The following is a 22,534-nucleotide window of genomic DNA, read 5'->3' as shown; positions in this document are numbered from 1 at the left end:
GAGTTACCATTGGCCGTTGTAAACAAGTATCATATAAGTGATTTTCATATAATTCTTTGGAAAACTTCTGAATTCATTTCATTTTAGTTTGTTTAATGATGGTTTAGTTGTGTGAGACGTTTCTATTCTACTGTCTATAAACATGGCTTACCTGTGGTGTGGATGCTATATTTTGAGTGGCGGTGGTAATGAGTACGGGTGTCCCTCTAAGGGATATGCTGACCTGTCCTTCATTATCAGCTTTTGTGTTTGCTGACGTGGGCAATAAATCAAATCACCTTTTACGTCGCTATGAGATGCATTATGAACCAGCTGATGAGACATGACAAGTTACACATCACCTCAAAACAGATCACCTGTTGATATTACGATCAACGTTAGGAACGTAACGGACAAGTTGGCAGAACATTTACGTCATTCATTACGAATCCATGAAACCAGTGGAGTTCACGTGTTAAAATAGCATTTCTTAACATGATAACCATTTATCAACATTTTTTTACACTCCACACTTTTTCCATAGAATGTGTAAGTAAAATTATATACGGAATAACGATAATGTATTCAGGGGTATTTTGTGTGACAAAATTTCTTCATATTGCGATTTATAGGTTGGGTAGGTAAAACTAGGTAATTCTGGGTAGGTTCGACCATATAACACCATTGCTGAAAGACCTCTATTGGCTGCCTGTTGTTTCTCGCACAGACTTCAAAATTCTTCTCACTGTCTACAAGTGCTTCCATGATCTGGCTCCATCTTATCTGCAAGAACTGCTGCACAAATATTCTCCACCTAGAGCTCTTCGATCTCAGCACAAGCATCTCTGTACTGTTCCAAAGTGTAAAACGGCCACATTTGGTAAAAGAACCTTAGCCTCTGCTGCCTCTAACTAATGGATTCAGCTGCCTGCATCCATCCAAATGTCTGAAACTGTGCCTGCCATCAAAATTAATCCTAAGACTTATCTCTCTCAAAGGACATTTCTCTAACAACCACTTTGTCTGAGCAGCGCACAGAGCATGTTGTGTGAATAGATACCCTATAGAAATACACATTATTATTACATTATGTTTTTACATCTATTGTTATTAAATAGATGATTCCGTGTTTACATACGTCCATCAGTTCATATCTACGGACTGATCATCATTTCAATTCGGAAGAATTATTGTATCCGCTTTTCCCCACTTATCTCTTGTATTGTGCTTTCCGTGTTGAGTTATGTGTACTACGGACATGTTGTTTTGATACAAAAGGTTGCATTTTTTTTACATAATCTTAAAATATTAACTACACACAATACTCCATTACACCATATGGTGTGGATGTACAACTCCACCATACGACGTTTCATGGCTACGTCTTGTCTCATCCTGGTGTATACAACATCGTCAATCGGTATAATACGTTTGTCTGTTATATTCCATCTTCTAAATGCCCAATAAGCACATAATACTCCATGTAAAGTAATAGTTTATTAATTCCTTAGCGCCCACTACAGCTCTGAAGGCCCGGGCTCGATGTACCACCTGGGTACTGTATGTGAAGCTCATGTTGTTTTGTGATATTGCTGGAATATTGCTAAGAGCGGTAAAAATCATTCTCACTCACACAGTTACTCTCGAACACAATTGTTTAAATTGGCTGTTTCCGTCATTGTAATCGTTTCACTGACTAACGTCAAATGTGCCACTATTTATGTCATCTATTCTGAATTTCAGAAATGTTGTATTTATCATAATCGTCGTCGTCGTCGTCGTTATCACCATCATTGTCGCCGTCATTATCATCGTCGCCGGCGCCATCAATATGATCATTGTCTGCTTCATCATAGTCATCGTCGTCATCGTCATTAATGTTTGCCAAAAGGAACATAAACATATGTGTACCTACATATCAGGTTTAACCATGCATATTGATCTAATAGTATACTAGCTGGATAGTTTATCTCTCATCCCAACCACAACTAAACTGTCGGAAAGATTGTTTCAGTCGATAATCAATTGTTTCAACACCCTCATTATTTCCCACCTGACCCAAAAGAAACATCTGTCACTGCAAAATGTGGCAACAATCCCATTATAACACAAGCCCGTCACGAACTCTGTCATTTTCATCAGGCCCGAAAGCAATGTTTGTTGTTTTTTGAACGATTCGTCAGAGAGACATGCCAACTGACTTGATGTTCCAATCATCTTTTACCATTGGGGTTTGGGGCTTTCAAGAAAGCGATATTTCACTTACGTTTTATGCACATATTGTGAAAGTAAATATTGTAAGTAGATCGTCAACTATCACACGATATATGATGAAAATAGATATTTGAAAGGTTGCAATAGTTTCATAATAAGTCTTCTCGCCATCACATGGTGTGTATCTTGTTATGCACAACTTGTCAAAACGTACAGATGTTTGGAATTGTGCTTCTGTCAAAAGTGTCAAACCTCTCCTCCAGAATAGAAGCAAATTTTGTATTTGGATATACACAGCCTTAAATGGATGCAGATAGAGTTATCATTGATCAGTTTAAGCAGTTCTGGCTCACATATGCTTGGTGGTGTCCACGTGAGTTGAGTATTTCCTTGTGTCACAGCAATTACTTCACGAGGAACTACATGCGTTTGAATTATCCTATGTCCTACCTATATGGTTTTGCTGGAGTAAGAAGAAACTACAGACTTCCTGAGAATGGACAATGGTGGAGCATGAAAAGGAAAATCGAACTTGTCTGTCATATATGTAACAATGCGTAACGAATTTATTCCCATGCTGGTATGTCCATCGCTATTCCATCAAATAAGTCTTTCTAACAAAATCTTTCTGCATAAATTACACCGTTAAAACTTATATCAGACACAAAATGATTGTGTCCGTCCGAGTTAAATGTTTTAACTCTTATAAAACGTGGCTTTGCTTTAACCTGAATGCATCATATGTGCGCATATCAACGTTCGACAGCTATGTTCCTTGATCTTTTGGCGTCATTTTCGTGCTCTAGGGTTTTGACCTTAATGGCAATGTCTGAGGCGGGGATCACGTAGAGCTGTTCTCCCGGACATAACGGCTTAAATTTGTAACATCAGGCTAAAATGTCTCCATTTTGAACACGTGTTGAAACAGTGTGTGTGTATGTGTGTGTGTGTGTGTGTGTGTGTGTGTGTGTGTGTGTGTGTGTGTGTGTTTGAGACCTTCTGTAATGATGACAGTATATTGCTTGACAGTCCTTTTCCATCTTTCGTTTTTTGTGTACCAATGTAAAAATGCCAATGTTCCACTGTAATTGTACATGGAGTACATTTACAATATGGAGGTATTTACAATATTTATTATTGTAGAACGTCATTGTCATTATATGCAATTATTGAGTTTGGGTTTAACAGTACATAAGCATCACAGATCTAATGTCAGGATATAAACATGTCTGTCAATAATACATGGAAACTTGGTACAACAAAAAGTAACACTGAGTCAGATGTTTATCCATAATCACTACATATTAGATCCTTCAGCTTCGATGTTTAGACGCATGTTTTATGCATAATCCAGTGATTTAAGATATAACAGGCTTGTAAGTACTTACCTTCTGGTCACTGCGCCGAGACGTTACTAATGACCAGTGTCCAGTGTAGGTGTGAAGAAATGGACATGTGTTCATCAGTGTCAGCAAGCGTCCAGGTGCCCTCCGGCAGCGTTTACCTAGATATTACAGTGCTGGATTAGCATGTGCAGCAATAACGTTGATTTCCCTGTCTCTAAAGGTTTCAGTTTCTCGAGTGTCAAGCAATGACGACATAATCACCTGTGTAATGTTGCCCTCAAAGCATTAGACATGGTCTGTGAGCCAATGAACTGATTTTACTTTGTCTGCTCATGAGTAGCAATGTCCTGTTATACAACGGCATGCGTTTGTAGCAATCACTGTTCTGATAATAAATACAGAGAGAGAGAGAGAGAGAGAGAGAGAGAGAGAGCGAGAGAGAGAAAAAAAAATACAGAGGGTCACATGAGTTGAGGAAGAAATCTTTATTCCAGCATATTCACTTTTTGGTTGAGTTCGCATATCCATAATGCAGTTTGGGAAACTGTTCCATACGAGCGGGACTGTTGTTGAAAAAGATCTATCTCCAGTGGTTTTTATTTCATTTATTTATATTTTTAGACAGCGTAAAATACAACCCATTCTGTCTTTGGACAGGTTATAAAACTGTTTTGCTTGCCAGGGTAGATTATACAACAGTTTGGAAAAGATTTACTGTATTATATGCTTATTTTAACCGACAACGAATGAATAGGTACCCTGTCTTCGAATGGTCTAGTATGAGTGGATATCCAACAAAATATTGTCTTTCAAACTAAATCTGTTTCCTGAAGTGTTAGGTCGCCTTGAGGACTTCGCCCTTGTTTATTCATTTTCTGCGATGAACCCTCCATGAAACCCTCCTGACTGTTGTTCAACGCCACAAAACAAAGTCCCTATAATGATGGCGCCTGGATGTTATTGATTGTGTAGGGACCAGGCAATCACGCGTCTGATATGAACAACATTCCACAAAATAAGAACACGATTACACGCGTGATTTGGTTGAGTGACATTCTAGAAGTTGCTGGTGTAGAGACAAAACAACAACGTCATGTTATTGTAGCTCATGTGACTTTCTTTGATGCTTTGTTTTCGAACCTTTGTCATTGCTATCTCGTTATCATATGTTCATAATGTTCATAATGTTCCGCCTTGATAAACTTTGTATTTCACCATATCCTTAAAAACAATATAAGAACTTATACCGAAACATCGCCATTGTTTAAGCGAATCGTTGATTCACGAATCTCTATCGGACCACCTCTGTTGATTCACGTATCTCTATCTCATCACCTCTGTTGATTCACGTATCTCTATCTGATCACCTCTGTTGATTCGCGTATCTCTATCTGATCACCTCTGTTGATTCACGTATCGCTTTCTGATCACCTCAGCTGATTCGCGTATCTCTATCTGATCACCTCAGCTGATTCGCGCATCTCTATCTGATCACCTCTGTTGATTCACGTATCTCTATCTCATCACCTCTGTTGATTCACGTATCTCTTTCTTATCACCTCTGTTGATTCACGTATCTCTTTCTGATCACCTCTGTTGATTCACGTATCTCTATCTGATCACCTCTGTTGATTCGCGTATCTCTATCTGATCACCTCTGTTGATTCACGTATCTCTATCTCATCACCTCTGTTGATTCACGTATCTCTTTCTGATCACCTCTGTTGATTCACGTATCGCTTTCTGATGACCTCAGCTGATTCGCGTATCTCTATCTCATCACCTCTGTTGATTCGCGTATCTCTTTCTGATCACCTCTGTTGATTCGCGTATCTCTATCTGATCACCTCTGTTGATTCGCGTATCTCTATCTCATCACCTCTGTTGATTCACGTATCTCTTTCTGATCTTCTCTGTTGATTCACGTATCGCTTTCTGATCACCTCAGCTGATTCGCGCATCTCTATCTCATCACCTCTGTTGATTCACGTATCTCTTTCTGATCTTCTCTGTTGATTCACGTATCGCTTTCTGATCACCTCAGCTGATTCGCGCATCTCTATCTCATCACTTCTGTTGATTCACGTATCTCTTTCTGATCTTCTCTGTTGATTCACGTATCGCTTTCTGATCACCTCTGCTGATTCGCGCATCTCTATCTTATCACCTCTGTTGATTCACGTATCTCTATCTGATCACCTCTGTTGATTCGCGTATCTCTATCTCATCACCTCTGTTGATTCACGTATCTCTTTCTGATCTTCTCTGTTGATTCACGTATCGCTTTCTGATCACCTCAGCTGATTCGCGCATCTCTATCTCATCACCTCTGTTGATTCACGTATCTCTTTCTGATCTTCTCTGTTGATTCACGTATCGCTTTCTGATCACCTCAGCTGATTCGCGCATCTCTATCTCATCACTTCTGTTGATTCACGTATCTCTTTCTGATCTTCTCTGTTGATTCACGTATCGCTTTCTGATCACCTCTGTTGATTCGCGCATCTCTATCTTATCACCTCTGTTGATTCACGTATCTCTATCTGATCACCTCTGTTGATTCACGTATCTCTTTTTGATCACCTCTGTTGATTCACGTATCTCTTTCTGATCACCTCTGTTGATTCACGTATCTCTTTCTGATCACCTCTGTTGATTCACGTATCTCTTTCTGATCACCTCTGTTGATTCACGTGGCCGGGTTATGACGATAGCACCAAGGTAAACAGTCTAGTACCAAGCACTCACTCACAGTCGCCGGTACGTCATGACCTGGAATTACATACACGACTAAAGTCATTCACGACGTCAATGTCCGTAGCGACATTGGTCGTCGTAGTCACTCCCTACCATAATAATGCAGAAAGTAACATCTATTTCCTTGATATTACAACTCCTTTATTCTGTGTAACCGACGTTTCGATATAGGCTCTAATGTCGTTGTGCAGCACGTGACTGTCTTTTCTTGCTTGACAATGACATAAGAATCGTCTATACAGAAGAAAGAAACTGCATATCCATAAACAATGTCCTTCAGTATCAGTCCCTGTTGTGCTTCTTTAATCCACCTCCCTCACTATAGCACGGGATACAGAAATTATCACATTGAATATGTTGATTTGTGCTCACCTTTCGGTAATGGTGGGTTCAAAGCGTATTTTTTTTAACAGAAAACCATTACAATAGGCGTAAAAAATTTCTTACCCACTCATCATCAAAGGATACGTTATAGTTTACACTTTACAAATAGGAAAATTAATTTTTTACAGTTACCAGAAGTTATAAGACTGACGAAATCGTGAGAAGCGGGAGCTCTAAATAAATATAAGTAATAATAAATAAGTAATATTAGTCTGAATTTGACAATTAGTCATGTTTCTATTTTCAGATGTCAGATTCCATGCTGAATAAGATGTCAACACATACAGATAACATATGGCATATATGAGGTCATCATGCCCTACGACATGTAGGTGTGTAGGTGTCACGCGACGGGGGCAGTGACGTGGAACGAGAACAAACCTTATATATAGCCTTGCTTGGTTTTTGTTTCATGCGGACAGTTCGTGTATATATAACTCCTTTGAGTGGCATGCTAGTCCTGAATGACAACGATACAAGAATCTGTGGAAATGTCGTACTCGCGAAATAAAAGAAGTTGTTATCCATGAAGTATGCTTCTTATCTATACACAGATTTTAATCACGGCAAGGGTGAGTGAGTGAGTGGATGAGCGCGTGAGTACCGAGCACTGGGAGAGTTTAAACTTCATTTTCAAATGTCCAAATCCAAACCACGAACAGGAAACAGGGCGTCTCTTCATCGTGACGAGAGAAATACTCTTATCAGACTAGCGGGTCCTGAAACCTTACCCATTCTTCAGTCTGTACTTATAGTATTCCCAGAAATTATTGAGAATCATGTTGCATCATGTAACTCATTACGTTTATTAACTTCTGGCGTTACATAAACATGTTAAAACATCATCCTTTTACAGTCTCAGTCTTGTTTTAGTACAATGTTAGACCTCCTCGCTCAGCAATGCATGCCTGAATACGCCTAGGCACACTACCCATCAAAGTTTGTAGGTAATCGTGTGACAGGGTATCCCAATATTGGACCACCTCGGCCTTCATATCTTCAATATTTCTCAGTCCCTTTTGGTTTATTCTGTCCTTCATGACACCCCACACATTCTCAATTGGGTTTAGGTCTGGGCTGTAACTGGGCCAGTCTAAAACGTGAACATTTTCGCCCGACAACCACTGTTTTGTGTAGCGCGCAGTGTGTTTTTGGGTCATTATCATGCTGGAAAATCCAATCATCTTCATACAATGTTTGTGCTGTCGGAAGAAGGTGACCATTTGGAATGTCAACGTATCTTTCTTTTGTCAAGTTTCCCGTGAAAACACACAATGGCGTCACTCCGCGAGCCGATATGCCACCCCACATGTGAAACTTCGGGCTATGTTTTGGTCGCTGGTAGATAGGTTTGACAGTATCTTTGGTCCAAATTTTCACACAATTAGGGAAAAGCCAAACAGAACTTTCATCCGAAAAGAAAACATTATCCCAATCTTGATTTTCATGAGCCCGACACCAGTTTAAACGTTTTTCCTTTTGTGCATCTTTCATCAACGGCGAGGCAATTCCACGTTTTTTCACCCAACAAAGTCTCTGTAATTCCTGCCTAACTGTTTCATTGCATACCTGAGGACTTCCTCTGCTAATCATTTCATTTCTGATGTTCTCAACACTTTTCAATTTGCCCCTACTCACAATCTGCCCAAGTCTTCGGCGATCCACAACACTGAATTTCCTAGGCCGACCTGCCCCTGCTTTGTGCTCTATCCCGGTTCCTGTTTGAATATTCTTCAAAGTTCTGTATACTGTAGACAGAGGAATTCCATGTCTACAAGCTAACACTTTAGCATCAGCCTCACCCCTTTCAAAATCATCTAGAATGAGCTTTCTTTTCTCTCTTGCTGTAAATTCTGCCATGTCAACACAGGAAGCCGTCTGCTCAGACAAGGGAGTTAACTCTTGACGTAATGAGCTGCCTTCTAAGCCTTCAAGAATTGTCTCCCTTATTTAGTATACTTAGTGCATAGTGAAAGCCCTTGTTTTCAATCTTAGGATCATTAGAAAACAAAACAAAGATTTTCTCAATAATTTCTGGGAACACTGTATATATGCCTTACGGTATTAAAATGTGTAGTTCAAGATTAGTATCAACACAGATGTCTTGGAGGGTTCAGACAAATTATCAACACCGACAATGTGAGTATGTCCTACCCTTGAAACAACGTGAGGTCTTAGAAGGCGTATATATAGATTCTTCATGCTTATAGTCAGTTTCAAAGACATAAACATTACTTATACTTGTAGAAAGTATAGTTCGTCAAGGTGAAAGTGCTGAAATCCTCCGCTCAGGGCTCCAGGTTTCCAAAACAAACCTTTGGGGGCGTGACCAAAAGGTAACAGCGCAACGTGGCGGCGGGGGGGGGGGGGAGCCAAATGTTTTGACTTGTTACATAATTTTGTAGATGCTATAAATAGCATTGCTAACACTGATGAATGTGTTGAACATCACATTTGAGTTCAATATTTCGAGGGAAAAAAGAAATATCGGAACGTATCAGACATTTGATAATGAACATCCTGTTCTAAGCCACCAGAATGCAACTTCTTTGCCCCGCAGCTGACCACGGATGATACTGCCAGTGTTTATGAAATCACATCGAGCACTGCAGCGACTGGTGGATGATTGAACCCCTAGTCAGTCGATGTATGTGGAGGGCAGGATCTTGTCAGTTCTTCTTGTCAAAGGCCTGGTTGGGGTTTTGATACTGCCGTGCATAGCATCAAACGAACAGAATGGTAATCGACCTGTCTACAGTACCGCCATGAAATATACAGATTTGGAGGCTTTGTGTGGAGATGAATTGATACCGTCGACCCACTGCACAGTGACGTATTAGTCTGCGTGGCTATAATGTAAACATTTATTGTTATATCGTCCTTAAAACATATCCAACGACGGGAGTCTAAGATCCGAATTGAATTAATCATAAATATCCAGCAGAAACTAAGAGTTGGCATTTGCCATTGAGACATATTGAACATTATATGTTATTTCATTCACGGCTCAGACTAAATTATAGTTCACTCACTGTCACTGTTTTGAATAGAGTTTACCACTTAGATGCGGCTTTGGTGCTTTTATACATTCCCCAGTCAATCGTGTTTTAAGATATATGACCTTGAACTCCATCTGTCTTATAAATCAGCGTGCGCTGATGACCTTGTATCCACAGGGGCACTGGACGGGAAGGACTGTTCTGGAATCCGCCATACAGAAATGATATCGTTCAAATTGTGCAGAGCATCAAACACCTCAGTCTACCTGTAGAGAGTGTTCACGGCGCCATTATCATACCACAGCCTACATCTAGAATATGGCTCTCATGACAAGATTATCACATTACAGCTTATATACCCTGCTCATGAAGCGATTTACATTCCATAGCCTCCGTTTTGTTCATGATCAAATGTAAGACCGCAACCTACATGCAATACCGGGTGTTCAGGGCACGGTGTGAACACCACACTGTACATGGCTTATGACGCAATGTTAATACCAGCCTTACAATGACTAACTGACAGTGAGAAGGTCACAACGGGAAACGTTATCCGTTAACGTCACGACAATACAGATAGATTAAATGAAGTAGACTGCAGTGACGTCACTCATTCTCATCGGAGTGATAAAACGCGCACGTGTGAGTGACATACGTCTCCTCGGGCGCGACTGGAGGAGCAGTGGCAATCAAAAAGACAGAGTGGAACATATTTCCATTGTCATAGTCTTGACAGTGAGACAGAGAGCCAGACAACCATACTTCCGACTTAGCATTGCACACTCTCTCCTCACCTGCATTGTGCACACGTCTCAACACCATTTCTGAGTGAGTGAGTGAGATTTGGACACTACCCGTGTTCTTTTACGCTGTTCATATTATATACAAACGTGCTGCTCGTTAATCACGCTGATGCCAAGGATTGAGACTTTAATATCCTGACAAAACAAGGGGGTAACTCTTTAGATACAGGAGTGTGTGTCCGAGAATGGTGGCTCTATACAAGTGTCAGACTATTACATCAAAGTGACACGTTCCTTATATACAAGTGACAGTACATTATGGACCAACTATATACTATGTGCTTTTCATAGTTCCTAGGTTACACACACACAGAGAGAGAGAGAGAGAGAGAGAGAGAGTGAGAGAGTGAGAGCGAGAGTGAGAGAGAAAAGAAAAATCCGGAATGTGAACAGAAATTCAAATTCAGGATTTGAATCCCGAATCTGGAAAAAATATTCAGATTCGGGTTTCGAATTCCCAATCCCGAATCCCGAATCCCAAATCCCAAATCCGTTTCTAACTTCCTGTTCCTATTCCTAAGGCAGCATGTCCGTACATGCAGACAACACAGTGTTACTAACAAAATCCACAAACGACCTATACAATCATGACTGACTGTCGGGATGTTTGGTATCAAACCAATAAAACAGCAACTGTTTAGCACCTATTTTATCATGGTCAATCATCCATTCCACGTGCTAGTCTCTTAAAACTTCATGCAGAGTAGCCCATTGGAATTCTTAAAATCGTGTATTGTATCATCAGTATATATCTATTGGATGACGTGAGCCATCACATGCTGTCTGTAACATGTTGCTAATACGTGGTGTCAGCCAATAGCAACTCTCTCCCTGATGTCTCCAGGAAATGTCAATCACAATGTTGATGATTGCGTGCATGCCACTGATATGGTGACGGACCATTGAGTAAGAACAAAGTACATAAATCTTCTGGGGTTCTCCAGACATTCAAGGACGAATTGACTGTTTCGTCAAAGGCGTCACATTACACTTACATATCTGTTCTAAACCGTAAACTGGCATTTATATAATGTAGACGTGATTACCCTCGGGTCGCTATCCTTTTTGAGTGCGTAGTTAAGCAGCAAAGACTATTCAGAAACGTAAATGTAGGATACACAGTCAGTCATGATCTCTGCCTTACCCTATGCAAACAGGCAACGGTGATGTTTCTGTCTGATATGGCAGGATTTAGAACAATATGTGACGATTTTTTGGAGGGGTCTCCTGTGGCTAGACATTGTTAGTTCACGCTCGTCACATAGGATCCGGAAATAGAAACACTATAGCGTTGTACAGGAATAGACACGAGGGACAGCGATGTACAGTATGTTCCCGAAATTCGCGTTACGTGTTTACTCTGTATAATATCATCCCGCCTGTAATAATGATAAACAATAATAATAAGATTATTTATGTAGCGCTGACTTCCACCACACTAAGGCAATGCTCAAAGCGCTGACAAGTCACAGTTCATATGCACAAGATAATACATGGATTTATGAAACATACATTGTTGACAGAGGTGTGTTTCGAGTCTCCTTTTGAAGCGTGGAAGAGTTGGTACTAGTTTTAGATCAAAAAGGCAGAGAGTTCCAAAGGGTAGCAGCTGCATACTGAAAGGACTTGGCACCAAACGATTTTAGTTTTTAAGTCGGTACGTACAAGGGAAACTGATCATGGGAGCGGAGCGTTCTGGAGGGAGTCTTGAAGATAGACAGGTCCCTTATTGTGAATTGCCTGATAATTGAGAATCAGTGTTTAGAATTTCCTACGTTCACTGTACCTCCGATACATTATTATATTTCTAAAGCCACTCGCTGACATTGTCATTTGAAACCCTTCACCTGCTGACATTTCGCGAACCGATGCAGCCTTTTTCAACGTCATGCGGCGCGCTCGTTTGTGTTACAAAACACTTGTGTTGCACGTGCGGAATTGGATATACTGGGAACAAACAACTCGTGTACTTGTTAATTCATAACACATTTTCTTAAAACATATGTATAATATACATCGTGATTAGTCGGTGTCTAAGCCAGCTACAATGTTTTGTAAACCCTCGAGAACAGAACCCAACCAACAATGCTCCTTCAGTCGTACTTCGCTAGTATACATTGTATATCGGACAAGCCCGGTTATTACTTAGTGTCATGCGTCAGCCTACACACAAAATATTAATATTCCATGACATAAACAGTTTTACATTTCCTCTGACATGACGCAAATATTACAAACAGTGACCCATTTCATGATTATGCTCAGATATATTACTCCCAGCACGTAGTGAACTTATAGGAACAGGCAGAACCCATTGCTGCTTGGGTCACACACAGCGACACGTGAAATGTCTGATGGAAAATGCTCTTGTAGATAAACAACACACCACTTACGGTTGCCGTTAGACGCAGACAGCGCGTGGATTATGTGCTGTGTGTATGTTGAGTTATAAGACTCGCTTGTTCCACTCTTCACACACGGGTTACTAGAACAGGTGATTCACCCCGTCGACAGTTATATCATTCATTGTGATTGTAATTTATTGTTATTTATGAAGGGGGAGTTACTAAGTGCAAGACATTACTTTGCCAGAAACTTGGGGTTTTGACATCCTTGTTAATACAATCTGAATAAATTGTGGTTTTAGCAGTGATCATATCATATTGAGATCGCCATGAAATACGATTTCATGTTGTGCTGAGTAGTCTGTAGGTTGAGACAGGTAATCAGGATGTTACAGGTGGAATCATACGGTAGCATGTTGCTCTCCTTCGCGTACATACAAGAGTACAAGCAAGAGCGATAAAATAACTTTGTACGTGATAGTTTGTCATGGAGTGGAGAACTACAGATTCCGAGTTTGATTTGGTGTAAATATCCCAGGGGTGTTGGTTCCATAATAAGAAAAACGTCGGGGCTTACACATGATAATAGGCAAGCCCGCAATACTTTTTAAATATGCAGCTTCCACGAATAAATGGCTTGCTACGCGCCTGTATTCCCAGAGCACAAGGTGAAAGTATCAAAACATTCATTTGTTCGAGAAAATCTCGAAAATGGCTTGGTTGATATGACAAGCTAGCTTGTGTAAATTTAGGACATAATGTTTCTCGCAAAAGGACTGGCAATTTTCAAGACGGTTTATGAAAATAAGAGCTATCAGTTCTGTCAGTGCTAGACTGATATTCTCTGAATATAATTTTGATACAAACAAATATCGGTTATAAATGTAAAAGGAGCCCATTGTGGTGGGAGATTCCCGAACCTGATGAAATCAAGACAAGACTTGCTAATTTAGATCTTCAGCACTGCAGAAAGGGTTGGGCGCTAGGTAACATAATGCGCTTCGGGAATTGTGACACAATAAAGAACACACTTTGTTGTTAACAGCATTTTTTATTCGTCATTTCGAGGTATAGGTTCTGGTACCATATGCTAAATTATCAAAATGTCGCGCTCACGAATAAAATACGTCGTTATCCGTAAATATTGTTTAATATTGCACTTCCCTGTTGTTAGACTAGTCTCGCACCATGCAAAGGGAAACAACTCTGTAATGTGACATTGAAGTGCCTGCTTCTGCAACATGTTTCCCTCCCACTGCAGACCACAGCAAATCTTAATGATGACCAGAAACATCCACTGATGGCTATATCGTGCACATTCTGATCAATTCTAGTAAACAAATTATACATTCTGAGACAATTATCAACGTCAGTATTGACGATGCACGTAAATACCAGTAACAGGTCTGGCATCTATTTTCCTTCTGTGCTTATAAATATAGAGATCGCCCTATATCATGCCCTTTTGGGTTTTTTATATGTTTGTTTGATTGATTGTTTTTGTTGCTATTTATTTGTTTGTTTGATTGATTGTTTTTGTTGCTTTTGGGGGGGTTTTTTTGCTGTTTTGTTTTGTTTTGGTTTGGTTTGGGGTTTTTTTTTATGTTTTTTTTTTGTTTTGGGGGGTTTTTTTGCGGGGTGAGGGTGGGGGAGTTTATCTGCTGTATAGTAAATTATCTGATCGTTAGTATTAGGAGGAGTGGTGGGTCAGCGCGTTCGTTCGTCTCGCCGGTTTCGATTCCTAACATGGGTATAATGTCAAGTCAGTTTCTGATGTCACCCCCCCACCCCGCCGTGAGATATTGCTGGAATATGCTAGGAGCGGCAATCACTTTTTTATTTCACCAGTTATTATTATTAGACAATGATTTTGACAGACAAACAATTTTCATCACAGGACAGACATATCTTCATTTTTCTAAGAGCACACGAGCACGGTCAAATTTCAATTTATTTTTTGGACAGTGAAACTGATACTCAGAACAGAGCAATATAAATCATGCAATCAGCATTCGAAATGACCGACCCAACGCCGGTTGTCATGTCATCTGACCGGGAGTTTCAAATAGTTGCAGGCTCTTCGGTAAATTATCTGTCTTTTTTGAAAACTGGAATCGTTTCCCATAATTTCTGTCTTTAATTTTCTTTATTAACGTTTGGGAATCACCCATGATGCATCATGTTACGATGAAGAATGTCAACACCAGTCTTTAACAAATAGAATCTTTTCTGTGTGCCAGTGGCGTAGTTGACTGATTTTGTAGAAATAGAAAAATGGAGTCGCGATCTGTTTTGTAGTTATTGCTTTGAATTTAACAAAATTTCCTTCAGGATCTGTAGGTTTCTGAACGTGCAGGCGTCAGCAGGCCCTGGTGGCCAACTGTTAACTTAAAGAACGGCAAACACTGTACGCAATGCATCATGTATTTTATTTTCCAACGGTTTTGTAGTCTACTGATTAAAGTAATAACACCTCGCACTGATTAAAGCTGCATCACGTGGTAAGGTTTTGGAAAATCCCAAATCCTGATGTGACTAGAATGGTGCCGGCAGGAGACTAAACACTAATCTCATACACTAATGGCTGTTTTTGTACCATTTTATTATAAACTTCCTTGCATGAGAAACTATACACATGTCTTTGATGGTGGCTAACAGAAAATGTTCATGCATTTGAAACGAGATCATATTTGTGTGTGGAACTTAAATTTTCAATGTTTCGCCAAACTTTTCATAACTTTGCGAGTTCTTTAAAATTACTTTTCAGGTGTTTACCCCGTTTATAGCTTGTATGTTTGGCCTTTATTGTATCAACAGTCATGACTGCATGGAGCGTAGACTACTTCGTCAGTCTACAGAAGTGACCACTGTTGATACCATTCTTTAATACATATGTGTAGGGTCACTGTCACCTTGACACGTGTGCGTCTGTTGTATGACAGAACATCCCCGTCATTAACCGGGCCTGGGTACATACAGTATCCTATTACCATTATGATGATACAAAATCAGTGACGACATTAGACGACTGAATAACACACACTGAGCCACGAAATACTTCAGTCGCCGGAAATTATATGTGACATTTTATATAAGTGGACTGAATGTCTTATTGTTTGGTAATTATCAAAACGATCTTTTACAAAAAAATAGCGATGCAAATAATAAATAATGATTATTTTTAAACGGTGTGTAAATGTGTAAGTTGAGAGTAGATGAGAACAATGATAAGGAAACAGTCGTAGTTTATGTAGTTATGTAGCTAACAGAGAAATGATTACAAACGGCATAATGTGAGCTGATTAATGATAAATGTATTAACCTTCAGTTAGCATAGTCCGAACCAATCCCTGGTCTGCCGGACTGGCTATATAGTGTGGGAGAGCGGTTGTCAATACCATTAGCACTAATTCCATTGCTTCATTCACCGCAATCGTGGGAAAACACTGCACCATGCGATTTATTATTCCTTGTGTAGTGCTTGTTGCACATATCGTAAGTATCTCAAAGAGTATTCGATGGGAAAGGCCTTAAATCTTATGCGTGCCTTACTTCAATATCTAATTAATATTTTGAAAGTTGAAGGTGAACTTCATTATTAAACACTTCACAAAAATACGTCCTTTATCAAAGTACAAAATGGCGACTATGCCTGTCGTAAGAGGTGACTAACCAATTGTGCAGATCGATGTTCATGCTTTTTATCACTGGATTGTCTGCTCCAGACTCGATTATTCACAGACCGCCCTTATATAGCTGGAATATTGCTGAGTGCGGCGTAAAACTAAACTCACTCACTCAAAGTGCAAACTGCTACAGTAATACAATGATTTTTTATTGTTCATTATACGTAACGTTAAATTAACATGTTGATTAAGATGCCTGTTGTGTCACGAATTCAGAATACATATGTCGAAATGTGTTTCAGCGGGCGTCTTCAGCTGAGAGTGGTACGTATGATAGGGACACGTATGATAAGGGTACGTATGATAGGGGTACGTATAATAGGGGTACGTTTCCAGTGAAGGTTATTGAAGTTTTCAAAGTTACCCTGTCCTTCCTAACAGGCCATTGTGTAAAGCATTATCCAATTTCTAAACACACTGCGTTATCCCGGACATTCTTTGTCAAAATCCGTATACAGTGTGTCAGTTTTCTTACACAGTGTGTCAATTACTTTATACAAGTGTGTATACAATGTGCCAATTTCCTCGTACAGTATGTCGATTTCTTCATACAGTGTGTCATTTTCCTAAAACGATCAGGTGATCAGACTCGCTAACATGGTTGACATGTTTAATCCTATCCCAGTTGCGCATATCGATGCTCGCCATATTCTCCATTTGATTGTCTGGTCCAGACTCGCTTGTTTATAGCCTTCACGCAGCTGAAAAACTACAAACTACTGCGTGTGGCCTCAAACAAATCAGAAGCACGAAACCTGCCACTATGCATGTCTCAAGTCACAACAGTTTTCTTTCTAGTGGTTTCTTGGGACTTAAAACATTGTAAAAACACTCGACACGAGGTTTTTATAAATTCTTTTTCTTCCTTAGCACGTTCCTAATTTGCTTGTTGCTATCCAAGAAACGTGCCTTTTATTCGTGTTCCTACGTCTGAATGGCTTTAAAACACTTCGAAATATTATACTTTAGTCATGTTGACATTTTGTATTTCGAAGGCTGCGGAGGCAAACCTGCAGATGTGGTATTCGTCCTTGACTCTTCAGCAAGTATCAGTGCTGAAGACTTCCACAAACAGATCGAGTTTACGAGCGACGTGGTAGACCTGTTTGACATCGGCCCCCAAAAGACTCGAGTAGGAGTCATCCTCTTCAGCACAAAGGAGTATCCTGTATTTGGATTAACACGTTTCACTGACAAGCCTGCCATGGAACGAGCCATCGAGGGAATTATCCAGCGGGTAGGAGGCACCCAGACACAGACGGCACTTCAATACATCAGAGAACATGAATTCAAGGAACATGTTCGTCCGGGGGTTCCACAAATTGCCATTGTCTTGACCGATGGTCAGTCGTATGATCGGAGCGTGACCGTTCATGAAGCAACTCTGAACCATGAGGCTGGGATCACAACGTTTGTGATTGGTATTGGATCTGGAGTTGATATGACAGAGTTGTCTGCCCTTGCCTCTAGCCCTCACACCACCTACCTGCATCGTATCGGTGACTACTCTATCCTCCAGAGTATAAAGACAAGGTTAGCAATTGAGACGTGCAAAGGTAAGATTCAGAAATGTTCGAGATTTTCGTTAAGAGGATATCTGTAGGCTCCGAATGAGAACCAAAGGGGTGCGAAGACAGTATGAACACCTGGTGTCATAATCGTTCCTGAGTGATTTGTATTGTTTCAGAAAACGTTGACTGATATTTTTTTACCAGTTTTGGAATACGCTGATTCATATGGTTTCACCCTGATTTATGTTGTTTTTTACCAATTCTGGAACACGCTGTTTCACAGTTTTCACCAGTTTGGGAATACGCTGATTTATATGTTTTTCACCAATGACTGAATCTGTATTGTCAGGGAATAGTCATTCTTTGGCGTTGTTGCACTTGAAGTATTCCGTAAGTAGTACTTTGGTGTTGCTTTATGCATTTATGTGACCCCTGGTGGCTGTGTGACCAAAATGACCGGTAACTTAGGGTCTCCACAGTAACTGTTTGAGAACGTCATGGACATGATGCAGTCATATTTACATGGCTTCTTGTCTTGTCTGATTATTTTGTATTTCGGTTTCTGGAGAGCGGTAATTTATCGTCACTGAGTATTCGATGCCACTTCCATTGCTTCAACCTTATATGAGAAAAGATAACATTAGCAATAAATATAATCTGTCTCCACAATTAGTCCTTGCCTTGCGTTATTCTTCAAACTAGATATCGGTTGTCCCAAGATGAAGATGTTTTGAATAATAAGTATGGCTAAAACAGTTATTCTGGTCTGGTTTGGTTTACCTGGGCACGAGGGTGAAATGTCGCCTGTAGATGTAAGAATAGTTAATTAGTTAAATCATGTTTGTATCTTCATTTTCCGCCTGTAGTGAAGTATGTGAAGCCGACTCCGAGGCCTACACCCGCTCCGACCATACAAGCTGATGCCCCTGCTGGTAAGACAGTGTTGATACTGTACATGGATGTTTCTTTGTGGGTCCAAATTCTAGTTTCGATTTGCCCGATGAACGTGGTACGTTTATCCTAACTCATTTCTCAATACAATTTGTACTGTCTGTGTGTTCGTGTGTGTGTGTGTGTGTGTGTGTGTGTGTGTGTGTGTGTGTGTGTGTCTGTGAGACGTGTATGTGTCTGTGTCTGTGTGTGAGATGTGTGTGTGTCTGTGTGAGATGCATATGTCTGAGTGTGTCTAGGTGTGAGAGGGGTGTGTCCGTGTTCGTGTCTGTGAAATGTGTATGTGTGCAAGTGTGTGGTGTGTGTATCTGTGTGTGAGATGTGCGTGTGCGCGTCTATGAGATATGTATGTGTGTAAGTGTCTGTGTGTCTGTGTGTGAGACGTGCGTGTGTCTGTGAGATATATATGTGTGTAAGTATGTGTGTATGTCTGATTGTTTTGAGGTGTGTGCGTACTGGTTTCCATCTCTCTGTAAGATGCATATGTGTGTCAGTGCTTGTGTGTATTTGCTTTTGAGTGTCAGATGTAAGTGTCCGTGTTCGTGCGTTTGTGCGTGCGTGTGCGTGTGTGTGTGTGTGTGTGTGTGTAGAGGTGGGGGTGGGGTGTGTGTCTAATAACTAGACAGACAACATTGCGATGTGAACAGTACCTTCGTAACTATGCTTAGTAACTTTGTAACAACTCTAACTAGCCATCGCCAATACGACCAAACACGTCAGTGTGAGAATTATTACTGCAGAAAATAAAAGTCCATTAAAACCTCGTTAGTTCAACGGGTGTTGCTGTGCATACAAGAGTAATGTAACACACGCATTGTAGCTTTGATATTTCTCTACACAAGCATGGTTAAGATTTATGAGGAAACAAATTGTCCAGTTGTCTGAATATGCACTTGTGATACTGACCCAAGTCAGCTTTAAATATTGCAGGAGCTGTTGTTCACAGTTGTAATATGATCCGACCCGTGAAGATCCGGGTTGAACTGATCTTCAGCAACCCATGCGTCTTGTAAGATGAGACTTGTAGGCTGATGACTCTTGGTGAAGTGGTTCATGCATCTCACTCTGTCCCCATAGATCCATGCTCGTGATGTCAACCATTCTATTGTTTCGTCTTGACTCGATGAAATACGGCGGCGTCAAAGAACTAAAAGTATAATTCCATCGCAGATATTGCACAACGTATTTTACGTCCGCTTGCACAATTACACCGACATAGTACGACTGCTGAATTGTTTTGTATACAGGAAAAGACAAAGACATGGACAACTACCTTTACATATTGTCAGGTTTTGTCAAAGTAAAAACATATACGAAAAGCAGGTGTTTGCCAGTATCTGTGTAAAATACGAGCGGTTAACGTTTGGTGGGTGCACGTTATGGAATATAAATTTATGATTTTCTTCTATTGCGAAGCTAGCTTACTTGTAAGCCGCAGTGCAATGGTTGGAAAATTGCTGGTTCCACGAATCCTACAAACCATGTTAAAGCTCTGATTTATATAATATTATCCGAAATACGGTTAAAATGTCAACCCTCACTCACTCATCTCACCACATACCCACTCACTCACTCACTCACTAAATCCATCACACTACTCTGAACAGTCTGCACATAATGCATAAATGAACGTCAATGAGCATATCCTTTTAACTGCACGTACCACTTGTGTTTAGTTTCAGTGTCAAAGCAGACAGTAAATTTTTAGAGTGATCATTTCATCTTCCGCAGATTCCAGTGAGTGTGTTCTTAGCCTCATCATCGGCGTCGACACCAACGGCGTCAGCACTCGTTCCACGAAAAACATTCTCTCCTTTCTCTCCGACGTCACGGAGAATCTGTCGGGTCTGCCCGGAAAGGTCCGCACGTCACAGATTATGACGGAATGTGCCGATTCACATCGAATCGTTAGATCCAAGAGTTACGCCCCTTTGATAAAGAAAATGCGCTATCAAATACCAAAGAAATCAAGCCGTGTTAGATCGGCCGGGATTTTATTCATCAACAGCCAAATCGAAGATGCTTCAACAGCTGTGACAGAAGTAAGAAGAGCAAGGTTTAATGGCTTCCAACTGTTCGTGGTAGTTGTTGGTCAAAGTGGAGAGGAGAACGATCTATCGACACTTCTTGGAGTAAAAAGTAGTTCCAAGGAATACAGCGGTTCCGTTTTCAAATCTCCAGCCTACAGTAAACTGCCAGTAATAGTGACAGAACTCATCCAGGCACTAGAAGAATCGGCATCTTGTGTGTGATGCTTCGTGTTTAAACGTAAAAAATAGATGTGCAGTAAATGATACAGTCGCACATCACGACGGCGTCTAGACTTCTGTGTTATTCTCAAAAAGGCAGATTTCAGTTAATTGTATGTATGATTATGTATGCCACCTGCGTTGGTTGAGCAGATTTCATCACACATAATCGTAACGATGAGACAGTCGTGTATATATATGGCTCCATAGGAATATTCCCTAAGTTCCCTATTCCTTTCCGATTCGCAAAAAGTGTATTCCAACACATTAAAAATCATGTCATGTTCATAAACATTTATTTACTCGTGACTACCCACAAGTTGCCGACTTGGCGAGTTATGTTATCAGTGAATCATTTGCTGAAACATGGCGTCATTTAAGAACTGGACTCGCGAAGAGACCGGGTTAGAATTGCTTTACAGTAACCCATGCTTGTCGGGAACGGGTGGTCAGGTTCTCTAACTTAGGTCGACAGATGCTCATGTTCCTGTCTGGTAAAGACTCGATATTTACACCTTGAATATTGCTGAGGGCGGTGTTAAGGGGTAATATAGCCATCCGAAGACTGAAGCTCTATTTGCTGACGCTTGAACAAATTTCAAGAAGCAAGAAGCTCTAGATGGAAAGTAAATTTGCTCATGAGAGGCAATGTTTTCTTCATTTGTTGAACGTCAAGCATAAATTTAATCCCTTTATTCACAGTTATGTGTATCAAAGCAACTCTTTCAAATATGCGTCAGACTAATTATTTTATTCTCTAAACTAGAGAGTTGCTTTAGAGGCGACATCACCTGAAATGGAAGTTTCACCCAGGAAATTAGGAACATATATCAAATCCATATCCGGTTGATGGTGGATACAGGTTCATATGAACAGTGTACTTCGGCTGTGTGTTGTGATCATGCGTCGGCTGCATGAGTACTGATGGCGTGGGCTACGACTAGAGGACGTGGTTGCATTTCCCGACTGAGCTATCAAAGCTGCAAAACGCTGCAACTACAAATGAACGCTTCGTACGTAGTCCCCTTTCAAACATGGTCTATATTAAGGGTCGCATGATGATACTGTCCCAAACGACGATATTTGTAGATACAGGTATTCCCCAAACGTGGTTCAGTAAATCCCTCACTCGATTGACAATATAATCCCTGACGTACGTCGGGAATGAGCGACACCTGCCTTAGTAGAGTTCTTGTCGGGAAGGTCAGTGTGACACTGTGACGTCATATCTGCCTGAACACTGGGAACGTTCCTTTAGAATGAATATGTTACGGGCAATATTGCTCAAAAGGTTGGTTTTTTTTATTTTA

At 40.5% G+C, this 22,534-nt stretch overlaps 1 protein-coding gene across 2 annotated transcripts; it reads left to right on the top strand.

Annotated features, from left to right (window-relative positions):
• The first annotated feature begins 16,232 nt into the window (after window positions 1-16,232).
• Window positions 16,233-21,516, top strand: LOC137285127 (collagen alpha-1(XXI) chain-like). 2 transcript variants are annotated; one of them, XM_067817360.1, is made up of 5 exons: window positions 16,233-16,322; window positions 16,756-16,777; window positions 17,509-18,069; window positions 18,891-18,956; window positions 20,707-21,516. In XM_067817360.1, exons 1-5 carry the CDS (start codon window positions 16,281-16,283, stop codon window positions 21,225-21,227), a joined length of 1,212 nt encoding a protein of 403 aa, XP_067673461.1. In that variant the 5' UTR covers window positions 16,233-16,280; the 3' UTR covers window positions 21,228-21,516. The 2 variants fall into 2 exon arrangements, with proteins under 2 accessions (XP_067673461.1, XP_067673452.1); XM_067817351.1 differs by having other exon boundaries at window positions 16,756-16,807.
• The last annotated feature ends 1,018 nt before the right edge of the window (window positions 21,517-22,534 follow it).

This window comes from Haliotis asinina, chromosome 1 (genome assembly GCF_037392515.1).
Source record: "Haliotis asinina isolate JCU_RB_2024 chromosome 1, JCU_Hal_asi_v2, whole genome shotgun sequence".
Lineage (NCBI taxonomy): Eukaryota > Metazoa > Mollusca > Gastropoda > Lepetellida > Haliotidae > Haliotis > Haliotis asinina.
Note: the sequence above shows the minus strand (reverse complement) of the source record. Positions and strands in the feature narration are given on the sequence as shown.

Bases quoted from the DNA above. Each gene is read 5' to 3' on its own strand.
- LOC137285127 (XM_067817351.1), top strand. From the start codon at position 16,281: ATGCGATTTATTATTCCTTGTGTAGTGCTTGTTGCACATATC. The intron at 16,323-16,755 runs GTAAGTATCTCA...AATGTGTTTCAG, and splicing joins TAGTGCTTGTTGCACATATC to CGGGCGTCTTCAGCTGAGAG. The intron at 16,808-17,508 runs GTACGTATGATA...TGTATTTCGAAG, and splicing joins TAGGGACACGTATGATAAGG to GCTGCGGAGGCAAACCTGCA.